Source organism: Garra rufa, chromosome 13 (assembly GCF_049309525.1).
Source record: "Garra rufa chromosome 13, GarRuf1.0, whole genome shotgun sequence".
In the NCBI taxonomy this organism is placed as follows: domain Eukaryota; kingdom Metazoa; phylum Chordata; class Actinopteri; order Cypriniformes; family Cyprinidae; genus Garra; species Garra rufa.
In genome coordinates, this window is record NC_133373.1 from 16,160,125 (window position 1) to 16,181,011 (window position 20,887).

The window sequence follows — 20,887 nt, forward strand, 5'->3', positions numbered from 1 at the left end:
AAATGCATGGAAAATTGAAGCCTACATAATAAAATTTTATGTAGGATTTACTTTTAAATGATTAGTTCCCTTCCAGAACTAAAATTTACAGATATTTTACTCACTCCCTTGTCATCCAAGATGACAGAAGTTCATGTCTTTCTTTCCTCAGTCGTAAAGACATTATGTTTTTTGAGGAAAACATTTCAGGAATTTTGTCCATATAGTGGACTTCTATGGTGTCTGCGAGTTTGAACTTCCAAAATGTAGTTTACTGCTGTTTTACCTTTTTTTGTAAAGGCTGTTTGACCTTCTTTGCACTGCACATTCACTTTGCAAACACTAGGTCGGTACTTTTGCAGCCATGTAGGGTGATTTTGAAGTTAGAGGAGAAAATGAGATGGGAGTTTTTTGACATACCCTAACTGTATTGAACAGGAGTGCACAGAGTATGCATGCGCGTCACAGAGCTAGACAAGACAAGCATTTGTGGTTAAAAAGTATATAAATTGTAGTTTTGTTTTAGAAAATAACATTAATAATCTTTTCGCTAGATAAGCCCCTTCTTCCTCGACTAGGATTGAGCCATTTAAAGCTGCATTTAAACTGCGTTTTGGAAGTTTAAACTCACAGGCACCATAGAAGTCCACTATATGGGAAAATTCCTGAAATGTTTTTTTTTTACGACTGCAGAAAGTAAGACATGAACATCTTGGATGATAAGGGGGTGAGAAAAGTATCTGTAAATTTTTGTTCTGGAAGTGAACTAATCCTTTAACACAGAAATAGAAATAGCTAGTTGATTTAGAAGTAAACAGCAAACATTAAATATTAAATTAAACATTGAATTTTGAAGTAGAAAGACTGAAATAGTATTTTCTTACTTGTAAAACATAGACAAATAAACTTAGTTTTATTTACATTAAAAAAAATTACAGTGTAGTTTTAGGATAATTAAGATTTTTGCATTGTGTCTAGAGCTGTCAATTGATTAAATCAATAAAATTAAATAAACAAAATATGTATTATGAAATGTATGCACTGATAAGAAGGAATGATTAATTGCATTACTTATTTATTGTAATTTCATTTCATTTCATTTTCCTGTATATAATTATGATGTACTTATTAAATCTTACTTTTTTCATTACAGTCACGAGAATGAAAAGTGTGAATTTCTGAGAAAAATAAGAATTGCTCAACTCTGTGACAGCTTATTTAATATATGTATATAAAAAATCTTACTTTATTCTGACTTTAGTGTGAAATATGGCCTGAACTTCACCCTTTCACCAATTTATGCCAGCCCTCTTGAAAAAATGAACTTGATTATTTTACAAATTAATTTTGGCATTTCAGCATTACATGAAATCATATGAAAGGGTAATTTTGACAGCATTTTCTCTGGAAAATCACACAACGAAAACAGGCAAAGTTGCCAAGAGAAGTCGTTCTTCAGCAAACACTTGCTGTACCATCTGTCAGACACAACTCATGTGCTAATTCTGTGTGTGTTGTCTGTTTGTTGAATGACGGCATGACTGCATTTTCTCACACACATGGAGTCCAGTCACATAAACCACAGGACAGTGATGTGATCTCATAGATCTTGCTTTTATTTGTTTACTCTTATATAGCAAGGATCTGTTCTCAGCTCAGATAACTGGCACTTGTACATGAGAAATACTGATGGGTGGGACTCTTCAGGCTAGTGCAAATGTCTTATATTGACTTCGTCTCAATGTTTGCACAGACGCTTGTGGTGTCAAAACACGTGGATCCACACTCTCCCTGAAAGAGTTTCTTTGTGTTCTGTCTCTCATTCTCACTTTTCTGTCTGTATTTTAGGGCTGGACGACTGCCTCCAGCAGTATGTTCCTAACTTTGAAAGAGAGAAGATCAATGGAGAGCAGCTGCTGAAGATTTCCCATCAGGATCTGGAGGAGCTGACGATGACTCGCGTTGGCCATCAGGAGCTGATTCTGGAGGCTGTGGATCTCCTCTGCGCACTGGTCAGTACTTTAGCTGCCCAACAGCTTACTCCCGTCCAATCAGATACCACTTTGCTGGCACACATCTAATCAGATTTCCCAGAGAAACCTTTACATGGGAACTTCACCTATCAGGAAGTATATATTGGTGCTTTTTTAGTATTTAGCATAGGTTATGTCTGTTGCGGCATTCGATTTACCTCGAAAGTCAGATTTCGAAGCTGGGAATTACAGTACGTCACACCCAAGTGGATTATGTTTCAGTAGAGAAGTCAGAAAACCAAGATGGACACGTCCATTGTTAGCAATACCAGTCGATTTTAAAAACACATAAAAAACTATATTTTGCACAGATAATGCCATAGTACTGTGTGCACCAATGAGTTTACTGAGACACAGACAAACATACATGCTAATAAACAATAAATTACTACTGTTTCTCTTCTGTTAAAGGTCCCATATTGTCAAAATCGAAATTTCCTGGCTTTTTTCATGATAACTGAGGTCTAGGGGCTATGTAACTACCATATGAGTTTCAAAACAGTCAATCCACAGTAAACTGCACACAGCCTGCTTAAAGTAGCTGTTCATTTTCACGAGCCACTGTGACTTCCGTAACGATGTGACGTCCGATCTGCTCAGTCACCGCCTTCAGTCACCACCCCGAGCACCAATCACGTCCCACCCTCCTTTTGTCAAACCCAGACAATATCGTGTCCATAACATTGCTAAGCAACAACAACATGAAAACAAGTCGAGAAAACCCTGTTCAGTCGATAGATGTCGAAACTACATCATTGCACAGGCTTCAGAACAACGTGAATATAAGAGACCACTGGCACGTCAACTTCAGCCTCTTTCACACAGCGATTCCGGTAAATACACTTATAATGTGTCCCATGATTTGTTCCGGAGTTGTTTGATTTGGTTCATTCACAGTTGTTTTCCGGAATCTAGGGATGGGGCCGATCCGATCCAGTATCGGTATCGGGTTCCGATACCAGCTTAATTAATGGATCGGAAATTTCCGATCCAACCTAGAGAAATTTCCGATCCAGAGTTATGTCTACGTACAGTGCTGTCTGCTGAAATGACTTCACAAGTGATCCCGGGCTAGGTGACGTGTCTGTGCTCCAATGAGACACTGAGAGAGATGAGATGCCTCCTTTCAGGAAATCTTCAGTTTGCAGGTAGCAGTTTAGCATTGAGCGTCATACATGTCCGCTGTGTGGAAATACTTTACGGTCGGAAACGCCGCAAAGACAGCAACGTGCAATGTTTGCAAAGCCGTTGTTCCGAGAGGTGGCACCTCGTGGATTTATTTAGTAGATTAACTGTTAAATATTACCCATCATAGAGTAAAAGTTTATAATTTGTAGACTTCGTGCGTGTTATTTTCTGTTTTTAACGTTGCCGCACACACCTGAAGCGAGCACGCGCACAGAGAGAGAGAGAGAGAGAGAGAGAGAGAGAGAGAGAGAGAGAGAGAGAGAGACGTGATTCAAACTGCGCGATTCACAGACTGATTACTCTTTAACGTCTCTTGAACAGAAACATTCATACAAAGTTATGTTTAAATACCCGTTGTTTTATTCTGGTAACACCGTCGGTTATGTCTTCAGTGAACCGAAACAGCTGAGAAGGAGATGCGTGCCAGTATTACGTGCTTTAGGCCTTAAAGAGACAGCATCCTATAAATACCTGCAGTGAGAAGCACTAGTTATTTATCAATGAATTATTAAATTTCTGCACCTGAATACTAGTATTATTGATTTTATTAGTAACTTTATGTTGTATTCATCTACACTTGTCATTTGTGTTAGTGTTCTTGTTTTGTTACTTATTATATTAGTTCAGCTAGTTTTTGCTGTGGATTAGAAGTACTTAAAGTAAGCATTCAGTAATTAATAAACAACAAACTTTTTTTGTTTAGTTTGTTTTTTGCTGATCCGAAAAGTGCACTTATTGCACTTTTATTCAAAATGTTTAACATTTGAAAACCTTATTTTGTTGCTGCTACACAAGCAATAATTTACTGAATTTATGTTGATCAGATGCACATTGTTCTATTTATAGTGTGAATATTTATTTTTTATTTCAAATATTTGAAAACCTTTATGTTTTATGCAACAAGAGTGTATATTGCACTAGTATCTAGTAACCCTGTCTTGAAATTTAAATAAATATCAATTTAAACCCTTAAAGTTGCATATTTGTTTTCAGGATGGGATTTCTGCCATTTTCTAACCTCATACTTACCTCAAGTTGCTTTTTGGGAGATACTTAGACTTGCTTGTAGAGAAGTTTGTTACAGCCTCATAAAATCAACAATAATGATAATAGTCATAGTGATATAAAAGCAAATAGAGCTCTGGTATCGGAATAGTATTGGTATCGGCAGATATCCAAATTCAGGTATCGGAATCGGATCGGAAGTGAAAAAATGTGGATCGGTGCATCCCTACGATCTGTGCGTGCTTTACACACAACCCATAAAGACATGACGTTTGGATGTGAGATGTAATGCGACGCGTACGTTTCACTAAACTGAAAAACTAACCTGAACAAACTGTGCTTCAGCGCTGATAGTGAGGAGCTGGCTCTGCCCGATCGCCGCTTCATTCCACTTTGCACGTATTTTTTCGTTGTGAAGAGTCGCAGGGTAACGTGCATCATCACTACAACACTGCCTTTATGGTTCTGGCTTTTGTTCACACAGCGCTCGTTCCCGTAATTTTCCAGAATCAGCGCGCATTGTGAAAGGGGCTTTACTAAAGCAACAGTTATGTAGCTTACTGCATTCGGTGTTTGAAAAAGAAAAAACATTAATGATCATTCTGAAATATCCTGTTGAGTATCAGCAGGCTAGGCTCTCTCTATGGCTCAGAAAACAACAGGCCAATCAGATGGGAGGCTCATGAATATTAATTAGATGGGCCAAAATCAACCTGTTTTTGACAGAGCTCCTAAAAAAGGAGCTGTAAAAATATATTGAGATGGATTTTGGTACTTATACCGCAAATATATATTCTTAAGGACATCAACAACCAAAATAAACCTTCAGAAATGTGTACAATATGGGACCTTTAAAGGATTACTCCACTTCCAAAAATAAACATTTCCTGATAATTTACTCACCCTTATGTCATCCAAGATGTTCGTGTCTTTCTTTCTTCAGTCGCAAAGAAATTACGCTAGGCAAGACAAGCATTTGTGAATAAAAAGTGTATACATTTGAGAAGAAAATGACCAATTGTTTCGATAGATAAGACCCTTATTCCTTGGCTGGGATCGATTAGAGCCCTTTGAAGCTGCATTAAAACTGCATGTATAATCTTCAATCCATTGAGCACCATTGAAGTCCACTATATGGAGAAAAGTCCTGGAATGTTTTCCTCAAAAAACTTAATTTCTTTGCGGCTGAAGAAAGAAAGACATGAACATCTTGGATGACATGGGGGTGAGTAAATTCAGGAAATGTTTATTCTGGAAGTGGAGTAATCATTTAATGCACTGCACATAGCTATATTGTATTCTAAAGTTGGATTTGCTGTGATTCCTCCGAGATTCAGAGTCGGACCTCTGACTTGGAAGGGCATTCCTGTTAAAAGTTCCTACTGGGAACTCGGAATTTCAAACTTCAAAAAAGTACAAATAGAATGCAGCATATGTTCAGAATACCATACTACCATACTATTCTTACTATTCCTACAATATTTGTTATATATATTGTGCACAGTATGAAGATCTGTATTCATAAAATACTCCCCTTGTCAAAAAATCCTATAGGCTTCCAAAAGGAATCCTCTACAGGATTCCAGTTAGAATTTCTATTATATTTCGGAACCGTTCCTAAAGGATTCCATTAGGAACTGTCTTATAGGATTTTCTAGGACAAGACATAAATATCCTGTAGGATAATTTCTACAGGATTTTAATGGGTTTTATTTTAAATCATCTTTCAAGAATTTTGAAGAATCCTAAGACTATTCCTATCAACTATTCCTATCAAAGTCACTACTCCATTGTTTTATACAATGAAAATTAGTAGCATAAACATATAAAGTTATGACTATCATTTATAATACCAGTTATACAGATTCATAGCTTTTGACACATAACTGCAGACTCCTGTGCTAATCAGCAGATACAATCAAACAGGAGTTCAACAACTCACCAAGACCAACCAAAATTGTTGGTTTAGGATGCAGACCAGATAAAAGTGTTACGATTTTTACACCAAAAAACATAGTAATGTAGAAGTAATAGGATATTGTCTGTGCTGTTTTGACCCCTCTGTTTGAATAGGCATGCCGTTTTGTAGACTCGGAAGTAAATTTTGTTTAGTGATAGTTGTTAATGAGTCCCTTGTTTGTCCTGAACAGTTAAACTGCCTGCTGTTCTTCAGAAAAATCGTTTAGGTCCCACAGAATGAAGAACCATGCATTAAGAGCTGGGGGTGAAAACTTTTGGAATTTGAGGATCAGGGTCAATTTAATTTATTTTATTTTCTGGGAAACATGTAACTATCATCTGTAGCCTCTGAAGGGCAGTACTAAATGAAAAAATATAATATTTAGGCAAAATAAGAAAAATCTACACATATCCATTTTGTTCAAAAGTTTTTACCCCCTGGCTCTTAATGGATGGTTTTTCCTTCTGAAGCATCAGTGAGCATTTGAACCTTCTGTAATAGTTGCATATGAGTTTCTCAGTTGTCCTCAGTGTGAAAAGATGGATCTCAAAATCATACAGTTATTGTTGGAAAGGGTTTAAATGCACAAAAATGCTGTAAAACCAAAGAAATTGTGGGACCTGAAGGTTCATGATCCCTTTGAGTCATACTGTATGCCTCTAAAATTACATATTTTACTGTCAATCAGGTTATATAAAGCTATTATCATGTTAAGAACTGTTTGGACACAAGTAGCTTAACATTCTGTCACAAATGTCCTTATCTAACATTGGAAGAGAAGCTTCTCCCCAGCGTGAGCTGTGTTATAGGTGGAGACTGGCGTGAACAGGAAAGCAGAGATTTCCCAGGCATTCCGATCAGCTGTTTTCTCTCACTTCCTTCCCAAGATTTCTTCTCGACTTCCCCCGCTCTCTTTTTTTGTCCTCTCAGACTGTATTAATGACCAGAAAGTGCACCTTGAAAACACATGGTAGACTAGAGGAACATTCTGCCTGTATGTGTGTTTGTGTGTGTTTTTGTGTTCAGTTAGCAGACCCAAAGTTGTAGACAGTGCTGATTTTTATCGCAGAAGCCGTGCTCGCTGCCGCTCTGTCCCAACATTGTGGTGGATATGAATAGAGAGGGTCAGTTGGAACAAACAGTGTCCACTGAGTCCATTGAGAGTCTATTCTGTCAGGACAGGAGACTGACACAAGACCTTATAATAGGAGATTGAACCCTAAAGAGACACTGATCAGACACTCTCTGTTCTATCATCAGTTTTTATACAATTTATGTGTATGTGAAATGGTACTTTCAGTAAGGAATATGTAACAACATCAAATGTGTCTTAAAGGGATAGTTCACCCAAAAATGAAAGTAAGATCTTATTACTTACTCAACCTCATAAAGTTCCAAACATGATAACTGAAGATATTTATACTTTATCTTTTTACCCATTTCTTTTATGTATGACTAACAAATATGTATCACATTTTATTTGTATTAGTTGATGTCAGCAGTGGAGTGTAGTTTTTAGTGTTTTAGTTTTCATTTGCTTGTTGTATCTTTTGTATTTTGTGGTGTTTTTGGAGTTTGACAAAAACATCATCATATGCAGGAAGTAACAGTCATACAGGTTTGGAACATGTGATTGAGCAGATGTCAACAATGAGTGAACTAATCCTTTACATCCGTCCATAATTGTATAAAAATTGTACAAAAGGTGTGTTTCTTTGGAAGAATACACCTGCAGCAAACTTTGTGGTTTGGTGTTGCATGTTGGAGCTCTACCTGTCAGACCGGGTGGCTGTTCACAAGGATGTTGTTGAAAAAAGGATTTACCTCAGTCGTTTTCCATTTATTTTTAAGCCTCACCTGTACTAAGCAGTAGGAAGTGTAGCATGAAGGCTGGAATAGACATTGCGGTGTTGAATTTGTGAGAGGTCAGCTCTAGCACTCGTGGGTAGAATGTTCTGGAAGATATCTCCTGGAGAGCAGGAAACAGATGTGACCCACCCACCTGTCAGAGAGCCCCCCGCCCAGCGCTCGCACACACAAACCCATACAGACAAACACACAGACCAGCTAGCGCAGGAAAATATGTCACGCCATTGTTCCAGTAGTTTCCGCCCAGCGGATTGACTCTGCCTCATCTTAACTCTGTATATCTGTTAGGTCTCTGGTTATTTTTAAAAATGCTTTCATAAGTGTTAGAGGACGTGCTAAACTCCCCAACTCTCTCTGGCTCGGTTCCACTGCGGTAAAGTACCATCGTTTAGTACAAAAGAAGAATGTGTATAATCCATGAACACCATTTCATCTGGAATCCATTGCATTTTCATTGATAGAGCTAAAATATAGACAAAATATAGCTGCAAGCAGCGATTACCGGTGTTCAAGTGCTTTAAGGCATTTAACCACATATAAAAAAGGCATTATGTAGCAAGCCTTTTTTTACAAATACAAGTAATTTACCATAGAAATATTATGTTTTGTAACATTTATGACTGCTATAGCGCCAGCTGTAGTCCGATCTCCTTGCTTAGAATCACCTGTCGCTGTTGAGTTTTTTTAGGCTTTATGGGATTTTGGGTAAATTTAGACAGGCCCCTTTTCTAAACTACCCCGTTATAGCTTCCCAAAGGGTAAATTCCAACATTTTTTAAATAATGGTTGACCTAGAGAGTTCAGAGAATTGTACTGCATTGTTTTTTTCCAGATTGAGTGAAAAACCTAGGACTAGTTTGCAAAAGTAGGTTTTTTACATCTTCTGAATCATTTAACAAACAATTTGATTGACAGCAGTGGTTCTAGAGGCAAAGTTGTCCGGAATAAAGAATTCTGTCATATGATATGAATGTTGTGTGTATGTGCGAAAAAACGCGAAATGCACATTCGTTTAACCCAACTGAGTTTCGTTCCGAGCTGCCTCTGTTAACCATGACTAGTAGGTGCTCAAACTTCATAGCAATATGGACATTTATGGCACTTTGGACCAAGATTGTGCATAGCGATTTCCATATTAATAGGACAAATGTTCCGTAGGTATAGCCATTTTTATGATTTTTTTTTCCTTTTATAGCGCCACCAAGTGGCCAAGCTCCACTATTTTTGTCCTGCGACATCAGATTTAGTTCTTACATAAGTGTTCTGAGTTTGGTGAAGATATCTCATTCCATTTAGGAGTTATAGGAATTTTACTAAAAGTTGCCCTGTCCTTTTCGAACGTTTTGGCATCCCTTTGCGAGTCGAAAGTTCGACTTTTTTGGATAATTATTGATATTCGCTCTCCAGAGAATCTTTCTGCATTGGTTTGTTCCATTTGTAAAAGTAGGTTTTGCAAAAAACCAAAATACCTGAAAATGAGCGAGGAGCCAAGGATTCCAATGCCATAAAACATTTGAGCCTGGGACGGTTGAGACACCAATGCCTTGGTGACATTGTCGGCGGTGTGAGTACTACCATCCCACCAAGTTTCAAGTCTCTACGAATTACAGTTTGGTCTGCACGATTAGTTTTACATGGAGGTTGCTGATCCAGTTGATGATGCAGTTTTGAATTCTTTTGCAAAAATTGCAAATTTATGTTTTACTATTGCAATTTAATATTTCTTGCAGTTTCAACTTTCTCTGAGAAATGCTTTGGAATATTTTGTGTAAGTGCTTTTAAAGGGATAGTGCAAAAACAAAAATATCCCCATGATTTACTCACCCTCAAGCCATCCTAGGTGTACATGACTTTTTTCTTTCAGATGAATACAATCTAGTTATATTAAAAAGTTATTAAAACGTTATATTAAAAAATGTCCTGCCTCTTCCAAACCAAGGCAAATATTGGAAATATGGATATTTTTCTTACACACTCTTAAAAAGGATGTGTTAAAAACATCTTGTTTCTTAACACACATTTGTGTCTAGTTAAGGACAACACATTTTGTGTTAGTTTTAACTCAACTAGTGTGTTATTCCAGCTAACACAGAAATGTGTTATAAATACACAATTTGTGTCAAGTATGTGTTATTTTTTAACAAATTTTGTATGCAATAAAGACACAGCAAACTAACGTATAGTTTATACACCATTTATTAAACCTGCTACTAACAATTACATAACTCAAAAAGGTTAAAAAAAAAGAGAGGTAAACAATCAAAATACAGTCATTTCAACATTTTAATTGTTCCTTGAGTGAAAAGTTGTTAATGGTTTATAAAGTTTGTACTTTAAATTAAAAAATGTGGTATTTGACAACCTCTTAAGCATTTATCATTTTATTTATTTTCATCAGCATACAAGTGATGGTGAGGGTCGGTGAGATGAAGTCTATCATTTGTCTCCTGTCACGTCAGTAACTGCCACAAGCGCTTCAGGAGTGTCTTCCATTCAAAGCTGCAAGAGTAAAATAAAGATACTTTTGTTATTTATAGGCTACACACAACGAATATTGTAAAATAGCGATAGCTAAAAAGGCGAGAAAAGCTTAAGCATCAGAGATTATGTTAGCGTTTTAGGGCAATTTGCACAATACGTGGCACCACGAATCTGTTCATTTTCAAAGAGAAAGACGCGATGAACGACATGGATTGCCTCATGTGAAGCACTACAACATGTCAATGATTAATTAAAAGCGATTCTGTTCACAATAAATCTAAGAAAAGAAACTATAAAGCTTGTTAAAATAAGCTCCCACAGCCGAGATCTGCAGCAGGCACGGACGCGGGCGCAGCTCACATCGCCATTCGTGAGGCAGTTTTCCGGCTACCACGTATATGTGCCAAATGCCCCTCGACCGTCTACAAACGATCACAAAAAAGACATTTTAAAAACGTATAATGGCCAATACAGACATTTCTTACCTTCACACATCGAAGTTATGTCCTGACGATGAAAACTTGAAGCACGAGGAAATTTGCTTGTCTCAGTAGAATAACGGCTCATGAAGTGAGGCAAGCAGCAATGTGATTGGCTGATATTTAACACATTTTGTGTTGGACACACTGTGTTGGATATTTTCTTTTTTTCGTTTATAACACACATTTAACACAAAATAACACAATATGTGCTAAAATAGACATAACACAAACAATGTGTTAAAAATTAACACATCCTTTTTGAGAGTTGATTCACTTCAGGAGGTCCTTAATAATCCCCCAGAGCCATGTGGAACACTTTTTATGATGGATGCATGCACTTCATTAGACACTTATTGGACTATTGAATATCAACACCAATTCACCGCCATTATAAAGCTGGGAAAAGACAGGACATGTTTTAATATAACTCCAACTGTTCGTCTGAATTAAGAAGAAAGCCATATACACCTAGGATGGCTTGAGGGTGAGTAAATCATGGGGTAATTTTCATTTTTTGGTAACTATGCCTTTAAGATCTTTTATTCTTTCAGCTCCTTCTCTGTCTGTCCTTCTCATTAATTTCTCTCAGGTACTTTGGTGTGTGTATTTATGATTTTAGTGGCTGCGGATGTCTGAGACTAGCTGCCTCAGGGCAGGGTCGTGCTTAACATCTGTTTGGCTGATTCACAACAAAATGAAAACTTGGTAATTTGCTTTTAAAAAATATAATTCATGTTTGCACACACGCAGTACTGGCACGTCAAATTTGACACCAGTGATGCCAAACATCATTATGTGTTGGCTTGGTCGGAATAACATTTTCATTAAAGGTGAAATGTTAGAATTAAACGCTTGGTCATCCTACATTCTGTGAGAGATTCTGCTTTTAATTTCTAGCAGTTATTCCTCCTCATCTTTCAGGAGGGCAGCATGGCTTTCCCTTTACCATTCCTTTAATAATTCAGCCATCATGAACTCATCATAGCTAAAGCTTTGGTATAATTCAAAAACAACAGGAGAAGATTCCAGAAGAGCACCTGCATCCTTTCTGAACTCACCACATGTTAATATTTCTCTCAAACATTGTATTCTGTGTTGTCGTCGCTTACCAGGCCAAAGACTCTGCACTTTTTGGCCAACTTTAAGGTCCATGCAGACAGTCTGTCGGTCGGTGCCTGGCTGTGTTTAGGGCAGAGACGGCTTTCTGGAATTTCTTTGAAGTCAAGCAGTGACCATGTTCATGCATCGACTCTGACCGGTGCAATGGAATGTGATGGGATTTTTAGCTGGAAAGGTTGTGAGAATGACCCATGGGCTGTAGCCACTGTCACATGGCATTACAAATACCACATACTTCAGTTTTCATATCACTAAAGTGGAAGATACACAAATGGAAACTGCTTTAACGCTTGATAAGCTAGGCATTTATTAGTGGTACTTGTTGCGCTTCACTATTGTTATTACGTATAGTACTGGTTATGGATTTGAACTTACCCCTTAATCCTAAAGTTTCAACTTTTTAAAAAAACTATTTTAGGTACACTTAAGTAGGGCTGTCCTTGACTAAAGATTTTTCTAGTCGACTAGTTGTTCATTTTAAGCATTAGTCAACTATTAGTCACACATTTATTAATAAACCATATAAATCATAAAAATGAGCCTTTAATTGCCTACATAGTCTAATAAGCGCTCAAGCGCACACATACAGCAAGGAGACTGCATTAACATTTTAATAATTTGTTGATAAACTAGTGCTTTCTTTGTTTTCGACACTGACTGGTCATCTCTGCAGTAGTGGATGCGCCTGTTTGCATGTTTCATACAGATTACATAAATGGAGAATATTTGTTTTCCATTTGAATTTGTTCATTTGAAAGTAGACATTTCTCTCTCTATAGATATATTTTTCATGTCTGTAAGTCAAGTATACACAGAAGTTTTCAAAGTTTTGCGCTCAAGTTCACAGAGTCCGAGATGGCAGAAAGCGCATCCTGTTTGCTTTCATTATTTTACAAAAGCACAACGTTTCGTTGTTATTGTGAGTACATGCAAATAAGCGTAGAGTCTTTACAGATTTGAAAGACGTATTACTTTTATCTGTATAAGCAAAAATTACAGAGTATTATAAGAGCAAGTGGTCACACACAACTGTTCAGAAATAAATTGAAGTTTTAAACTTCAATTTATTTCACTTATAGAGGACTTCAAATCTTAAAAGTATATTTTTAAAAACTGTCATTTAGGTACAGTTAAGTAGGCCTGCCCTTGACTAAAAAAAATTCTGGTCGACTAGTATTTGTTCACTTTAAGCATAAGTCGACTATTAGTCACACGTTTATTAATAAACTATATAAAGCATAATAATGAGCCTTTAATTGCCTACATAGACTAATAAGCATTCAAGCGCACACATACAGCTATAGACATATTTTTCATGTCTGTAAGTCAAGTATACATCCTGTTTTGCATTATTTTACAAAAGCGCAACGTTTCGTTGTTATTGTGAGTGCATGCAAATAAACAGAGTCTTTACAGATTCGAAAGATGTATTACTTTTATCTGTTTGAGCAAAAATGACGGAGTATTATAAGAGCAAGTTAACTGTATTTTAGGTACGATTAAGCCTAAGGTTGTCTAAAGTATATTTTGCACAAGAGTAACTATAGATCTATCTCTCTCTATCACTATCTTTAAAAGAATCTTGGAATTGGGCTCTCTCAGTAAGCAACTATCTAAAGCACTAGCAGTTGCATAGCACCATGCTAAAAACACTCATAGGACTTTAGTAGCACCCAGTACCATTAGTACTGTGTCATTGACTTTTGATTGGAAAAGCCTCACTGTCTTTAGACATAAAAATCTAGTTTAATCTAAAATGACTAATGCAGATGCTTATTTGTTGTTGCAGAATTGTGGCGTGGAGACTGATAACTTGAAGACTCTGGTGGGTCAGATGCGGGCAGCATCCAACAACTTGCACAACTGTGCGTCAGAGCGCAGGAAAAACCCTTCTTATGATGGAGGAAGTCCAAACAAACCACCTAACATGTTCCTCACCGCTGTGGTGGAGCTGATAGGGGCTGCCAAGGGCATGTTGGCCTGGCTTGACAGGTATGTGAGATTTACACACAAATGCACTCTTTCTTTCTCTTACAGACTTTATCTACAAGGAATGTTCCAAGCACTTTGGCTAACGTAATGTAAAGGCTGTGCAAATGTTTGGAAGAAATGTTTTTAAAATAGAGTTAACAGAACATCTTGTTAATGTTATTATTATTCTATAAAATTCTTGAATGTCCTTGAATGTAGATTTATTTGAATATTTAAGATTTTATTGATCCTAAATCAACAGCTTATGCAAAGAATGTGTAAATGTTAGGAACAAATATTAAAACAGTTCACCAAAAATGAAAATTCAATTGTCATTTCCTCATCCTCAAGTTGTTCCAAATCTGTATGTGTTAAACACAAAAGAAGATATTTTGAAGAATGTTGGTAACCAAACAGTTGATGGTACCTATTGACTTTTATAGTATTTTTTTCTCCATACTATGGAGTCAGCTGTGACCAACATTCTTCAAAATATCTTCTCAAATACATAGGTTGACAGACAAATAGCACATTCAGACTGAATGCAATGATTAGACAAATAAAATTGAACAAAAAAAAATTGTATGGTCCTAAACCTTCAACAGAAAAAAAATGGCCACATAGCTTTAAAATTAATGTTAACAAAACATTTTAATTATGTTCTTACACTCAAAAATAAAGGTGCTTTACGATGCCATAAAAGAACCTTTTTTGTCTAAATGGTTCCATAAAGAACCTTTAAACATCTGAGAACCTTTCTGTTTCACAACAGGTTCTTTGTGGCAAAATTTTTCAGATTATAAAAAGGTAAGAAAGAGATGGTTCTTTAAAGAACCCTTGACTGAATGGTTCTTTGTGGAACCAAAAATGGTTCTTCTATGGCATCGCTTGAAGGACCTTTTAAAGCACATTTATTTTTAAGAGTGTACAGTAGATATGAATATGTTTTACAATGCTAAGAGAAAACTTTCTTAGTGCTAATTGTGAACTTGGCACATTTTCTAGAATTTTAGCATGTTAACCCATCTAACAACACTGTAAAAAGTTTTCACCAGATTCAACTTAAAAACATAAGTTCAGCTGCTGCCTTAAATTTTTAAGTTAAATCAGCTTAAAACTGCAAGATATTTTAACTTACTAAGAAGAAAATTAGTTTACTAAGAAAAATTAGTTTATTTAACTTGTGAGTTGAAATGACTTAAGTTGATTTAACTTAAAATTTTAAGGCAGCTGCTAAGCTAAATTTTTTAAGTTGAAACTGGTGAAAACTTTTTACAGTAAAGGAACATTTTAACAGCTTTGGCTAACATTATTGGAAGGCTGTGTAAATTAAATGTTAATATAACAAAACATGACATAAAATTTCTCACAGTGTCAAGTGAAAATGTTTGCTCAACATTGTTCAAATCTCTTGAATTATGTTTATTAATATGATTAATGACAACAAATGAATAGGTTGACAAATTAAATGTTGTACTTACCTTCATATTTGTTCTACTCATGCTAAGAAAACACATTTTCAGTGAACCCACAACCAAAATGTAATATGCTGAAAATATATTTAGAAACACAATTCTAGCTTGCTGCAGTATTTTCATACTAAAAATGCACTGTAGGACAGAAGGCTTTTAAAGTCACTGACAGGTGCGAATAAATGTTAGTGTCACATTTTTACTGGCAGCTGTTTCACCGACTATTGTTTTGGTTTTTGTGTTTAGTCAAAACACCTTAAATCTTTCCTCGTGATGTCATGCAGTCTGTTAACATACAGGCACACACGTACATATACGTACACTGCGTGTTCGGGCTTGAAACGACACATACCAGAATTCATGGACGTGTGAACATCTCATGAGCGTTGATTAGACTTTGTTCTCTTTGTTTTTGGCTGCAGGACTCCCCTGACAGGAATCAGTGATTTCACCTCAACCAAAAACAAGATCATTCAGCTCTGTCTGGAACTGACCACAACTGTCCAGAAGGTTTGTTTCTGTGTTCATCAGTTTTGATCTTTTAGTCAAAGCTCTGCAAGTATTCACTGCACACTGAAAAAATAAAACAAAAAAACATTTAAATTAACTTTTTTTTAAAAGGTGCTATAGAATGGAAAACTGAAATTACCTTGGCATAGTTAAATAATAACATACCATGAGTCTCAAACACCATCGTTTCCTTCTTCTTATATAAATCTAGTATTTGCAAAGGACCACCGAAAAATAGGTCAATTCCAACATAACAGACTGTTACGCAACTTCCCCGAGATCGTTAATAGTTACGCCTCCAACATTTGCATCGCCCAATCATCGGTAACGTCAGCACATCAGTAAAACAAGGCAAGCCACTGAAGGGCCACGGTTAGCTTAATGCTAGCGCTAGCCTGTTACATTGCAATACATAGGATTTCACTTACCACATAAACAGAGAGATGACTGCGTTGATGATGGTGAATGATGGAGAAATAACTGCGTTGATGATGGCGAATGATTTACAGATCTTGAGAATCACTGAGGAGCAGCTGAACTTGTGTGGTAGGAAGCACTCCCTCTGCATTGTAACTATACACAGAGCACATGCGATCACAGTAATCACACCAAAATATCCGCGATTCAAAGCAGCAGATTCAACAAACCGCATATTAAAAGTGGCTAGAGCTCCTGATTAAAAATATTTTTTTATCCATGTGCAAGCTATTGAGCTCTGTGAAACAGCCAATCAGAGCAGAGCTCATTAATATTCATGAAGCTTCCAATTAACAGAGCATTTCATTCTAGGGGCAAATCCTAGGTTGTAAATGGACCTGTAAAACCATTTTTGAAGATTTGTTGCCCTTTCCTATGCCATATACCTAGGGCTGTAGTCAAGACCACCTTTGTCGAGTCCAAGACAAGTCCAAGACCAGGACTAGTCGAGTCCAAGTCAAGACCGAGTCCAAAGAGGTTCGAGTCCAAGACAAGACCGAGTCCAAAAAAGTTCGAGTCCGAGTCAAGACCGAGTCCAGGACAGGAAAAAAAGTCGTATGCATGACATCATCAAGACAATCATTTTGGGTTATTATTTGTTGATCTAAAAGCAAAAACAGTGTCACAACACCCATGATTTTTAAGTATAGACATTCCCCTTGATATCATATAATCTATTAATCTAAAGAAAACTGAATGATGACATATGGTGATACCTCATAATAGCAGTGTTAGAACTGATATACAAACACCAACCCACTACTATTACCAATGCTCGGTACTAGTACTGAGCATTTAAGCAACTAAATTACAATATAGCTTCACTGCAGATGTACAATAGTGTAGAAAAGAAGTGACCAGTAGGGGAGAGCGGGGCACAACCTAACACTTTTTGAATTTCGCGGTTTATGTAAATCCACTTGGGGTTCAGAGTACAATTTTTATCCACATTATTTTCACATTTGTCTAGTACAAATATATCGCTTTGTTTCATATTTACAGTGTATACGTTTTTCGTTATTTACCTCAAAAGAAAGGAAGTGAAACGTGACAACATGCCCCATAGATGGGGTACATTGTAACATCTGAGGGGCACGTTGTAACACGACCATATGACAGCTTAAAATGTTATCTGATCGAATGAAAAAAATATACACAACAAACTAAAGTACATGTGTTAACTTTTTCAAATGAAGTAATGACGTTTTTTAAAAAAATAAAAATGGTCTAATTTTGGAGTTTGACAATGAACATATCGCGACGATGCTTTGAACGGTCCTGATCGCAACACACAGCGGTACAGTAGTTCAAAACAATGTGGACAAATAAATGAAACACATATAGACATTCAGAAAAACATTCCCGTCCCTCCACACACAGCTCTCATAGAACACGACACACAGAAACCAGCCAAAATGCTTGACATGTCTTGAAATAATAACATCTGAACATTAAACATTGATTGTCAGCCTTTATTCACCTGATTCTTGTGGTTTCTTATCAAAATCCTTAGAAGTCAATAGTGTAAATTGCACCGCTTATGTCATGTTAGAGTGTGTGTGAATCAATGAAAATTAACGTTAGCAGGGCACGCAGATGCAGAGCGTGCCGTGCAAATATAATCTAGTGTGTGATTGGTTATTACTTTTTTTGTTTTGTTTTTTTGTTTTTGTGATTGGTTATTGGTAGTGATGGGTCGTTCGGGCAGATGACGTGACGAAAAATAATATTTTAATTAAATTCGGGCAGGTGAAATGAAAAAATTAAAATTATAAACAGTTTAAAATGTGTGCTTACTGGGAACATAAAAAGACACCTGGACTCGGTCGAGACCAAAAGCCATATTTGGCAAGACCAGTGGCCGAGACCGAGACAAGTCCGAGTCTGAATACCAGCGAGTCCGAGACAAGTCCGAGACCATAAAAAAACGGTCTCGAGACCGGACTCGAGTCCAAGACCGGACTCGAGTACTACAGCCCTGCATATACCTTCTATGAAGATATCAGAACAATTTAAAATATTCTCTCAATGCATTTTATGGCACCTTTAAAGACAAAATTTAATTTGACATCACTCAACCAACCTGTATACATCAATGTATACCAACAGAACTATTTGTATATTTGATCTTTAAGGTAAACAGCATGTTGCTACTTTTTACAATGCATTTTATTCACCAAGTTCGTATTAAACTAATAAAAAAATGTCATTAAAAAACAGTATTTTATTAATAATTTAATAATTACAGTTTGAAATATGAACTTGAACTTTATTTTTTGATTACTTTTATAATTAAATTATTACATTCTTATTGAGTGCACATTTTCTGTTTTTAATTCTTTTTGTAATTATTAGTGAAAATGTGAAAATGGTTATTAAATGTATTGCACGTCTTTCCAGGGTTATTATCGGTAACTTATGGAAGCAGGGGCGTAGCAACCGGGGGGGACGGGGGGGACACGTCCCCCTCACTTTTAGAAACAGGTGATTCTGTCCCCCGCACTTTTTTTGACCTAGCGCCAATATTTCCGCCCCTGGTCTCTGGTTTGTTACTTAGATTTGAGTGAAGTAACATTCCAATCACAGCGCGAATCTCTTGGGCGTCTGCCATGAGCTTCAAATCTTGTTGTTCTTGTAAACAGAATGTATTATACTGTATGAACATCACCTTTGGGTCACATGACCATACTGCCCCCCCACTTTTAAATTGGCTTCTACGCCCCTGTATGGAAGCCTTTTTCTGCACTAAATAGAAAATTTAAAAAAGTTACTGCGACTTCTTATCTCACAATTCTGACTTTTTCCTCAGAACTGTATGATACAAACTGGCAATTCTGATTTTTTTTTTTCAGAATTGCATGATACAAACTCGCAATTTCTACTTTTATCAGAATTGTGAGATATAAACTCACAATTGCGAGTTATAAAGTCAGAATTGCATGATATAAACTCACAATTGCAAGTTAAAAATTCTGAGATGCAAACTTGCAATTCTGAAAACTGAGATTTGTCAGAATTGTGTGATATAAACTTGCAATGGCGAGTTATAAAGCCAGAATTCTGAGATCCAGTTATAAAGTCAGAATTGGATGATATCGCAATAACTCGCAATTGTGATTTAAAAAGTCATATTTCTTAGATTTAAACTTGCAATTCTGAGAAATAAATGAGCAACTGCAGGATATGAACTCGCGATTGCGAGTTTTAAAATCAGAATTCCGACTTTATAACTTTATAACTATAAGACTTTATAACTTGCATTTGCAAGTTTTATATTTCACAATTCTAAGAAATAAAGTCAGAATTGCGAGATGCAAAGTCAGAATTGCAAGATAAAAACTTGCAATTTACTTTATTTCTTGCAATTGTGAGTTTATATCACGCAATTCAGACTTTATATCTAGCTATTCTGACTTTATATCTAGCAATTGTGCGTTCATAGCTCACAGTTTTGAGAAACAATTGTGAGTTTATATGATGCAATTCTGATGTAAACTCAAATTTGCAAAAAAAAGTCAGAATTGTGAGATAAAGTCGCAATTATCTTTTTTATTTTTTATTCAATGGTGAAAACTTACATATTAACTAAAACTAAAAACAGAAAAAAAGAAAACACCTTTGTTACTTGAAATAAAATTAACATTAACTTAAATAAAATTAAATTTTAGCTAGTTTCCAAAGTACTAAAGTACTAAAATATCTAAAACTAAAATAAAGAAAAAAAATTAGCTAACTAAAAGTATTAAATAAAAATGAAGAAATATGTATACACATTAAAATAAAATTATAAAAACAAAATAACAAAACAGAAAATATAAAAAATTAAATCCAATTCAAAATATTAACAAAAACTATAATAGTATATCAGTGATACTAAAAAACGTCTTGTAACATTAATTTTTGAATTTGAATTTGAATTATATATCATTATCAGAATTCGACTTTTTTCTGTATGTACCATTAAAAACATACTGACCACTTCTCGAGACTAAATAAATAAATTCCATTATGTTAAAATGTCTAGCTGCATTTAAACACAAAACATGTCTTGCAGAGCCTTTATGGTCAGAGTTAGGATGCGATAAACAAAAATGTAAATAACATTTAATTAAAATTAAAGTAGTCATTTTAATTTCATGTAACCTCTGCAAATAAAAGTAACAGACGTTTTCCAAAACAGCATTTCAAACTTGAAGAGTAGTATATTAAGGTATATCTTGATGAACTCTTGAAGCACACAGATGTCTCCTGAAACACAGAGAAACATATGGTTTTACTGAGCCAGAGCTCAGTGGGGATGGGCGGCTCATAACTGTGATCGATGTCTCTGCTCTCTTTTTT

At 36.0% G+C, this 20,887-nt stretch overlaps 1 protein-coding gene across 1 annotated transcript in view; it reads left to right on the forward strand.

Annotated features, from left to right (window-relative positions):
- Positions 1 to 20,887, forward strand: part of LOC141348421 (connector enhancer of kinase suppressor of ras 3-like) — a 66,537-nt gene that overhangs the window by 10,324 nt on the left and 35,326 nt on the right. Inside the window, exons 2-4 of the mRNA XM_073852732.1 lie at positions 1,828 to 1,991; positions 13,906 to 14,108; positions 15,982 to 16,069. Of these exons, the coding sequence (XP_073708833.1) occupies positions 1,828 to 1,991; positions 13,906 to 14,108; positions 15,982 to 16,069 (455 nt within the window). The remainder of the gene's footprint in view (positions 1 to 1,827; positions 1,992 to 13,905; positions 14,109 to 15,981; positions 16,070 to 20,887) is intronic.